We start from the raw sequence: 10,444 nt of genomic DNA on the forward strand, positions 1-10,444 counted from the left end.
TCTGTAGCCAACTTTCATTAAGAATGTGATTGTCCAAAAATTGTTATTTGCTAAAGCAGAGACAGTGAGGTATTTCTAACGTTGTATTCTGTTTATCGGCATTTGTTATTTAATTTTCCGGCGACAAAAGTTGAAAATTGAAATAATTACAGGTCTATGTCGTTATAATACCACGCTAAGCACGGTAATTAAATGTTGTTAGCGGAAGCGAAACAGTAGACAAACGGTTAATTAGGGCTTAAGGAAATTAAGTAAGAATTTAATTAATTTCTAGCTGTTGTCTACAAATGGGTAAGAATATAACTTAAAAACTGTACTGTTGATTTTTTATAATGAAAAAAACTAAATGTTTCAAATGTATTACGGTGGGCAAGCGCTTCACTTTGTTTAAGAGCCTTAAGGCATGAGGCTATATACATCAAAGTGCCGGATTTAACAGACGAACATCGCCTTAAGAGAGGCACCATACTTTGTAATTAGGTCGTGAAAGAAATAAAGTGTGCAGAAGTAACATATTCAAGTTATACAAGTTCTTATTCTTTTGAAGCATTCTCTTTAAACGTACATACTTCTATATTAATATGTCCTTCTTTCACCTCAAAACTGTGCATAGGATTGAAGTGTTTTTTGGCGTGGAGATAGTTGAAAGCTGGAGAGTGATATAGGTTGTGCGTTGCACCATCCAACTTTGACGTTAACTTAAACTTGCACAGAAAAACGCAAAGTTAACTTCAAAGTTGTCAGGTGAAATCTTATTTATATTACAAAACAATGATTTACTGATTTTAGCTAAAATATCTTTTTCACTTCACACTTCAGCAACTCACATCAGTTATTGTAAACTGAATTAGAAAACATATTCTAGCTAAAATATAAAATTAGTTACGCGACCGCAGTCTACTATGAAACATTATACTGTCAACTAGTTTATGTAGATATAAAAATAGGTACAAAATAATTTTAAAAACTGAGTCATACTTCTAGAATATTACTATTTTATATCTGTAGCTTTTCAGAACTCAGTTTGGACGCTCTTATGACGCTAACGGCGGACTTTCAAAGGGTACCATGAAGAGTCATATTGTTGCTTACGCATTTCATACTACGTTTCTCATTTCTGCTAACTTATCTCTAAATTTTAGTAAAACATATTATCTATAAGCCGCCAGCCCCGGCAATGCTCGGGTAAAAAAATGAGAAATTGTGTACAGACTGAGTTTTAAAATCATTTGAGTTCCTTCTTTCACCTCAAAACCGAGCATAGGATTGAACAAATTCATTCAGCAACAAAGTTCAAGGTTAAAAGTTAGAAGATACAATGTTGCTTAAAATATTTCAGTGAATTCCATAGCGTTCATCAAACATTGAATGCTTTGATTATTAGTCAAGTACTTAACGCCGCTATGTAGAAGTATTGCCAATAATATTTTGTTACTTCCAAAGTTTTAATACACAATTTTCTATATCGATGGAACGGAGAACTGATGAATAATATGAATGGTAATAATTTTTTTTTATTAAATTTTGAACAGAATGTTTTGCGTCAACAGAAAAGAGTACATTGTTCATCGAGGCAAGAAAGTGCATGGATGAACAATGTACTAAACTATAAATGTCATAAACTCTAAAACGGATTTTAAAGAGGGTGGCATTTTAAACCCGAGACGTAGTCGATGGCGTTAATCACCCAAATTGAGAATCGTACTTTTTTTCGAATGGTACATACTCTATACGATACCTGCCTACAAAGGTAATTAAATAATAATCAAAAGTTTGTATGTACGTTTTTTTTAATCCGTGGTGCTGTTAAAATATCTTCAATACTGTCACTAATAGGTATTCTCGATAGAATGAAGAGAATATATTTTTTACAACCAACAACAAAATAAAAAGACCAAATAATATTTTAATCTTATTTAACAAGATAAAAGCTTTATATTATTTACAAAATCAATTTTTCATAATTACTTATAAATCCAGATAATTATTTCTAAGTGTTCACTGACAGTTCCATGTGTGGTTACAGAAAACACACTTTACAGTTTGTCCAATTTCGCCTATTCAGTACATATATGTGACGTTCCACTTACAAGTTGTACAACAGTCAACCAACCGCATTCTACTACAAAACTTCTAACAACTGAGAGACAACACTTCTCACCATCGAATCGATTCGAAGTGAGACGCTGCGAATAAATCATATTGCAGTGTGGTTGTCGCTGCGTCTCACTTCAAACGATGGTGTGAAGTGAAATGCAAACCTGCACTAACCCTTCTGGTAGCATGATACAAAATTCTCGGTCAGTGAGTATGACTCGAACTTGTTTGGTTGTTGTAGTAAACTACGGAACCCTACTTTTGGCCGGTTATATACATACATGCGCCATGTATATACATACATGCGCATTATACGTCGTGCGACTGCCCTTCATAAGATAGGTTTTCTAAATTTAAATATATAATAAATTTCAATTCATCTATATAGTTGAATATGTTAACCCGAGATTCTGAGGCATTTTTGATTCATAATTAGTTTTTCAATTATACTACGGGAACCTGATCATTTACCGGGATGAAATGTATCTAAGATGTTAACCCGGTATATATGGTACCTACATACCAAATTTCAAGCAAATCTATCCAGTAGATTTCGTGTGATGCGCGTTCAGACAGACAGGCAAACATAAATTTCCAAAACTATATTTTCGTCATCTATATCAGTAACTAAGTATATTCCATGAAGAATTTTTAAAAAATATCCAATGTACAAATTTGGCCTTTCTACAATTTCATTATATGTATTGATTAATTTTCCTATTGCTGCTTAACATATACATAATGTGTGATTGATTATACATCCTTCAAAACAAAATTATATGGAGGCGCTGCATAATTCAGTGACGTCTGTTTAACATTGAGTGGAGGACCGACCCACTCCACTTTGAAGTTTTGTATAAGTTTTGCTAGAAATGTTTGGACTTCCAGCTCGGCAATGCGACGTCCTAGAACAATCAATAACAGGATTTTAGAACAAAGCAGGCTTTGCAATATATCTTCGTCTTGTTCAGCACAAAATTATTTGAAAAACAACAGTAGTTTTTTAATGAGGATTTATCGCTTGGTTCTTTAAGCCTAAATTATTAAATAGGTATTTCGTATTGAAATTTATTAAGTAGAAAAAGATATTACTTCATAACACTTAACATTTTCACTTATTCAGTTTCCGGTTTGTCCCCATAGGGATAACGACGTGACACCTACGGTAATTGTATATACACCACTTTGTGACGTTTTATTTATCAAGACGATGGAAAAACTTGATAACTGTTATGTCTTACGTCAATCCACTATTATGTAAATATTATCAATATGAATGTAATAATTACCTATGCACATACGAGCTCCGAAGCCGAATGGACTATATGCAAACGGGTGCGCATTTCCGTAATACAACGGGTCGTCTTTCGGGACGAGCCACCTTTCAGGGATATATTCTTTGGGTTTTATATAGTGTTCCTCCAGTTGAGCCATGTCTTGGTGTATGAAGGTTATATGCGTCTGTAACAAAATATGTTATTTTTTTATTATTACGACAATCATGCCCGACTACCACACTGGAGGATTCAGGTTCGAATCCCGGTCAGGTTATGATGGAAATCGATATTTTTTTAGATTTAACTTAGCCCTGACCTTATATGTTTCAAAATAATATTATCGTTAATTATTTAAAATTCCATAACACAATATCGAACTTACTCCTTTGGGTATTTTATATCCTCGGAGATTATATTCTTTAGAAGACATTCGCATATTTCCCGAAACGACGGGCAAAAGTCTTAAGGATTCTTTGATACAAGCTTTAAGATATGGCTTCTTGTCGTTCTGTGACATGACTTCCTCACGTAGCTTTTCTTGCTTTTTTGGATTCACCGCCAGAAGGTAAAGATTATACATTATAGTGTTTGCGGTCTGAAATAAATAATTATTGAATTAACGACGTGATTATAAGATATTCTGCACAATAATATGGTAACTGCATCAAGACAAACCGTATCGACACCGGCGAACAGCATGTCGGAAGCCATAATGTGCGCTACTTTTTCATCTATATCTAAAAGTTTTTCCAATACACCTTTCTCATCATCAGTTTTTTTCTTGTTTTTAAGATCCTCTTTAGCTTTATCTAAAAAGTGTTTCGTCAATCTGAAATCATAATATTTTTTATTTGTGAAAATCTGTTTACAATTCAGTCACGGTAGCTATCAGACATCTAATTTTTTTTTAACAACCTTTCTTGTTCAGAGTAAATGTGCATGGCTTTTTTGTACGTAGGCGTTGCAATAAATCTCCATAAACTTGGCTTGAAATCTAACTGTTCTGCTACCTCAAAAATATCGTGTACAATTCTTATGAGCTGCCTTGCAGGAGAATCTTCTGGAAGGTTGGGATCAAAGCAATTCAGTCGACCGCCGAGAGCAACTACTCCGATAGATTCCAACGCCCATAGATTCATTTCTAAGTCAAAATTCGATTTCAACATATTATCTTCTCCTCTAATTGATTTCATTCTGAGAATTAAAAAATATCATATGTTATTTCATCAATATACGTAATTCAATAAGGACTAATAATAAATTCATAATACCTTTGAATCATATCATTAGCAACTTCTTCAAGAGCTGAGGTATATAATTTTATAGTTTTAGGTTGTAATAATATTGGGTTGACAGTAGATCTGAATTGTTTCCAAGGTTCACCGTGGCTGAAATATTTTTTTAAGTTCATGAAATGTCGGCAATATTTACTTATTTAAAAAAGTATATGGCTTACTCTGTCACGAGTCCGGTTGGTTCATTGGTTATTGTATTGTTATTTTTATAGTAATGTCTAAAATACTCAAGTGATTGAAAACCTGGTCGATGCGGTAACCAATTTTCTCCACGAAGGACCTGTTAGTATATAAAGTTTGTCATAATTTTTAGTTACTCTTTACTTTAAACCATATTAAGAATCCGCCATGTACTAAAGAGATTATAAAGACAGCCAATACGTTTTTATTAGTTTTCTTATAAATTATATTGAATTAATACGCAATATCAAACGCATTACTTTGTGGTAGAAGAGACGTATCTTTTACAAAAGGTAGTATTAATTTATACGAGTCAGTCATATGAAATGATGCACAAACATATTTATAAAAGACTCACTTGCTCGGCACATTGCGGATCGAACAACATAATCATAGGAGGCATTCCTGGCATTCCATTTAATCTCACTATTGGTCCATACAATTCCAAAGCTTTTCTTGTAAACTCTTGATTTGTAGTTTTATAAAATAAACCTGTAATATTGTAAGACATAAATTATATTTTGAACATTATACCTACTAGCACAGACAGCGTAAAACATACATTTGATTCAATTTGTTTACGTCTATAGATTATGAAACGTCAATTTACTATTGAACTTCTATGTTTTCTTATCTATTATAATAATCAGATTACAAGTATTTCCCATCATCATTTAGAAGACAAGTATTTCCCATCGCCTTCTCCATCCGTCCTCAAGGATGATATGCGTGCCAATGGTCCGACAACTAGGGATGCTGATGACCGTGCAAAGCGGAGAAGAAAAAGTAGGAAAGCGAACCCTGGGTTCCCACGCTTAATGGCTGGAGAAGAAACCGGGAAGACGATTAGAATAGATAAAGATTTTTTATTTCATCGAGAATGAGTGTAGATGACAGCTACTAAGTATACATGAGTCGGATTGATGTACAAACTCATGTTAATTAACACGTAATCTCAATCGATGTACTATTTTCTAACTTCGATTGCATGAGAATCAGGTCACAGAAATCTTCTGTTCTCATTCGAGCATCTTAACCACTGGACCACCACCGCTTCTAAGTATCATAATCCAATTCCAATATTGTACTTATAATCTCATTATAATCATTAAGTACAATAAGTCAAAATTTATAAATTTCTTTGTATGGTGTTATCTTGTTTAATGAATTTGTTTTTCAATATTATCTTGTCATGGATATCGCAACTTGACATTGATATTATTCGCTGAAATGTTACCTATTATTTAATTTTGAATGACAAATGAACAATTTTGATAGACTAATTATTAATGCTATGCTGCTAATTACTGGGCGTAAAAAGCTGAAATTTGGTGTATAAGTTCTTAGTACAGTGTAAGGGAGCATTAAGAAGGGATTTTTGAAATTCCCACGGGAAACGAATTTTTACTCACATACGAAGTTGTGAGCAAAAGCTAGTAAAAATATAAAATAACAACTCTTTCAGAAAAGCTGAAGTGAAATTAATTCATTAAAATTTCGTAAATGAATAATTTAGATGGAAATAAATGTGTAACCTCCAGGTAAAAAATGATATAACTGTCCGATTAAGGGCAGAGACTTAGGGCCAGGTACCTCCTGCCATGGCCTTCCTTCCACCTTCACATCTTGCTCTTCATTCACCGTGGCTGCGTTCACTGCCACATTCCTAAATCATAGATAAAAAGATTATCATTATAGTCTGTAAAACATAGCTTGACCTCTGTGACAGATGACAAATAGTCCCTACAGTGAATACATCTGTCTTTATCGCTCACATTTCGAATATATCGGTTCATCCTACTGTTACTTGTTTTTCGAATAAAATACCTGGAAAAAATCCTTTCATTTATTTTTACAATCTGTCAATTCTTTCATCAAAAATAAAAGGTAGTTGACAAAATTCATTATATATTTTATAAGATAATTAAATTAACTTTTACATAATTTTCTCCTAAAACCTTTTTGGTTAGGTCACATTCACATAACATTTCTGCTCTAGAATATATAATGCAGAGAGGGTATGTTAGACATTACATGGCACAACATCGACGCCTTAATCAGAGGAGCATAGACAGTCACCATGGCCGAAAACAGTCTGGGTATATCTACACATAACTAAATTAAAATTATATAAAATATTATTCAGTTTTAAACGTTAACTAAATGTTTGAAAATAAAATGTAAACTTATTAATTACATTTAACAAGTTTCATGCCAAAACTAAGATAATAACAACAAAACAATAGGTGACTAGGTGTTTTGATATGTATCGTACCTATATCAAAATCTATAATACCCAATGCTAGTTCAAAGTCAAGGAAACAACCTAAAGTCAAGTCAGTGTACCTTAGAAACACAACATTGCTCCTGTAACTTGCCGGCAACACAGAACACAACTTGCGGGTTTGCATCGTTGACAACAACTATACAATTTTAGCGAAATCTAACTCAAATATACAAACAAGATATTGCTATCAACGTGCTATCATAATTATTTATATCATACGTCGAAACTGTCAAAAAGTATCTATAATTCTTATGAATAAACAAATATTTTGAGACTGCATCTATCTCAACCACTCTTGCTTCTAGAACTGCACTCGATGCACTGACTTTAGCACAATAATAGTCATGTCCCGATAAAACAGTTCACGTTGAGTATCAAAAAACTACACTGAGTTGAGTTAGGTATGTAAACTACGCGCTGGGCCTCACACAACACATTAACGAGTGTTTGGTATAAATTGGAATGTTGGCCGTGTGTTGGCCCACAAGTTTGTACAAGATTCGTTTGGTGTCGGTTTTTTGTTGTGGCGGAGTTATGCCTGCCGCGTTCACAAATTGAACTCACGTCTATCCACCAACACCACAAACCACCTTTTTCCAATAATTTTGAACACCCTTTTCTATACACATTTACGTTGTAATGGTATGCTGTGAACAAATAAACTGTTTGAACCGAAATAAACTCAAGCATTTGCTAACGTATGGACGCCATCACCAACTCTTGGCCAATAATATTGCTCCAATATTCGCCACAACATTGGCATTCATAAATAGAGGTAACCTTGACGTTTCCGGCTAGTATCGTCTTTACGTGATTCAGAGCCACTGTTATCTCGATCAGTAGTCTATATTGGACTCTATTTCTATTGGCGTAGAGCTTAAACAAAGATAACTAGATACAGTTTTGACAATAATTTACCTCTTTGATTTTATATCTATATTTGTCTGATGCTTTATTGAGGCAATTTTTTACGTTTTTGTGGAATAATTAAGATATTTTTCCTTTACGAAGTTCATGAATTTCTGTACCCATAAGAACTCTTACTACAGTAATATAATTTTCCGTTTTGGACAAAACATATAGGTACATTAAAATATACATAATTTGCTGTTTACAATGTAGTAATTATTTTACTTGTGTACAAGAAGAATAATTATTTAATAACTTGATTAAATGTTAAATGAGAAAGTAATTAATAAATTTAATTGTTACTTTTGATTATTATGTGAACTATGGTCGATGACCAACTTCTTGAGAACAGTGGAAAAACTCATAGCCAATTTCTTTCCACTATGATCGAGTCGTGCATTCAAATTCAAATTCAAATTGTTTATTGCTTCCTTAATGTCAAATACAGGTCTTCATTATAAAAATAGTAGCAATTAAGGACCCTGACGGGCGCTGCAATGGGAGAAGGGCCACATTTGTCGATGTTAGAGAACCTTTGTCAGTGTAAAGTGACATTATTAACATGAATAAATTTTATCTATTAAATTTAATCATTTTTGATAAGTATAAATTACTTCATGTTTCATCTTTAGGCATAATCTATTATCAGTCATACATTTTTGATAAGTCAATAATAATAATAATATTAATAAAATTAATGTCAAAAGTTCATCCTCAAGTAAGTATTTTAATTATTTGAATTAATTTTTATTGTGTAAATTTATCTTCTAAATATTCATTAATTGTGTAATAACATTTATTAATCAAGATTTCCTTAACTTTTTGTAAAAACGTTTTGATATTTTCTATTTCTCTAACGGCGTTTGGGAGTTGATTATAGATTTTTATAGACATTACTAGGGGGCTAGTTGAGTGGAGTCGGAGGCGTGAAATAGGCAGCTGCAACTTATTTTGATGTCTGAGTGTGTATTTGGTTACCATATCTTTCCATTATATCGTCGCTGACCTATGTCTAAGCCAAGCGACGTGTTTCTACAAACTAAAACTTATTATGTAGGTATTACAAAATGTAAAGTTCGTAAAGTGATGTTACATCACACAGTAGATACGATTGCGGAGCTGGTTGAAGTTCCCACAGTATTGCTGTGTGGCTCACGACATCTCATTGTAATGGGGCACAAACTTGGTGCTTTATCTGCCCAGAACTAGCTGCACTCGGCCGCTTCAAACTCGCGCAGTTAGCGACCATTATGCTAATGGAGTCGTTATGAGCGAGAGTACGTTTTCAGCAAAGACTGACTCGACTGACAGAATGTCTTATGCCTAAAATATTAGGTTTAGGTTAGGCATTTTTTTGTGTATGAAATATGGATAGAATATGATACGTGTTAATACAATCAATATTGTTTCTTTATAATCTCAATCTGTGTGATTTGTCCTAACGTATTTATTTATTTCTTTTATATTTATTTATAATGTTGTTTTATAATGCTTCACACTATTGCGGAAAAGTTTGCTGAACTTTAACGGATTCGGCATATATTGTTGCAATTTTTCAGTATAGACTCATACAAACTGCACAACGTTCATGCATTCTCGGCGTTCGACGATCTTGTGGAGCCGGGATAATAAGTATTTCAGTACATCGTAACCATTGAAAATGTACTACGATGTGAATTGATGAAAAATAAAATTTCAAATAATACAAACAAGACAAGAGCAGTTAACCAATGTAACCTCAGCAATAATACAAACAAAAGAATTGTTATCTTTCTCCATAAAAAAGAAACCATTGTAAAAAAGGGAGTAAAATGCAGATCTCACTGAAACAAAAGGTTGCCTTCAAATTTATTAAATAGAAAGTACTTATCACAATCTAAATGTCAGACCATAAAGAAATATAAAATCTTATTTCTATTTATCCTTAGTATGTTCTTATTTTTTGAATTTTTCATTTTCGGAAATTGTCCATTAGGCATAGACGTTTTAGAAAGATGTAGTTTTAGAAAGCATCGTTTTAGAAAGTTGTTATCTTAGGAAGTTGTCATTCTACGCCTGAGGGATTATAAATAAGCGCGAATTAATTCTGTGCGGCTATCGACGTCACCGAGATAACAGAATCATTGGATATTCGCGAGCGGTGCCGATAATTGAAAAAAAAAACAAGTCAAAAATCAAAGGCACAGGGGAATCTTATTGCTCAACTAAACAACTACGACTAAACAAAATGTTGAAGTTAAATATTGATGAAAATACCATCGTATTACTGTAACAATATACTGGCTTTATTTGGCTACTCCGCTGATAACAAAATGGATTCCATTGTTTGATATATATATTATTTTATCGACGGAGCAACTATTTTCTTTCATTAGTGGTAATGACTGTTTATTTTCTGT

The 10,444-nt window shown here is 33.0% G+C and overlaps 1 protein-coding gene across 2 annotated transcripts; it reads right to left on the reverse strand.

The window, feature by feature from the left end:
• Positions 1-1,886: 1,886 nt before the first annotated feature.
• LOC128669363 (cytochrome P450 CYP12A2-like) lies at positions 1,887-7,566 on the reverse strand. Of its 2 annotated transcripts, XM_053744133.2 has the most exons (10): positions 7,196-7,566; positions 6,385-6,515; positions 5,208-5,341; positions 4,831-4,949; positions 4,646-4,762; positions 4,290-4,568; positions 4,050-4,203; positions 3,757-3,969; positions 3,387-3,558; positions 1,887-3,002 (listed from the first exon to the last, which is right to left on the reverse strand). In XM_053744133.2, exons 1-10 carry the CDS (start codon positions 7,258-7,260, stop codon positions 2,851-2,853), a joined length of 1,536 nt encoding a protein of 511 aa, XP_053600108.1. In that variant the 5' UTR covers positions 7,261-7,566; the 3' UTR covers positions 1,887-2,850. The 2 variants fall into 2 exon arrangements, with proteins under 2 accessions (XP_053600108.1, XP_053600111.1); XM_053744136.2 differs by lacking the exon at positions 4,290-4,568 and having other exon boundaries at positions 7,196-7,392.
• Between the last annotated feature and the right edge of the window lie 2,878 nt (positions 7,567-10,444).

This window comes from Plodia interpunctella, chromosome 4 (assembly GCF_027563975.2).
Source record: "Plodia interpunctella isolate USDA-ARS_2022_Savannah chromosome 4, ilPloInte3.2, whole genome shotgun sequence".
Taxonomy (NCBI): domain Eukaryota; kingdom Metazoa; phylum Arthropoda; class Insecta; order Lepidoptera; family Pyralidae; genus Plodia; species Plodia interpunctella.

What these genes read in the sequence shown, in the direction of transcription:
- LOC128669363 (XM_053744133.2), bottom strand. Translation starts at nt 7,260, where the DNA reads ATGCAAACCCGCAAGTTGTGTTCTGTGTTGCCGGCAAGTTACAGGAGC. An exon ending in ATATCATTTTTTACCTGGAG is followed by an intron (nt 5,342 to 6,384) that starts GTTACACATTTA and finishes ACAATATTACAG; the next exon opens with GTTTATTTTATAAAACTACA. An exon ending in ATCCGCAATGTGCCGAGCAA is followed by an intron (nt 4,950 to 5,207) that starts GTGAGTCTTTTA and finishes ATATACTAACAG; the next exon opens with GTCCTTCGTGGAGAAAATTG.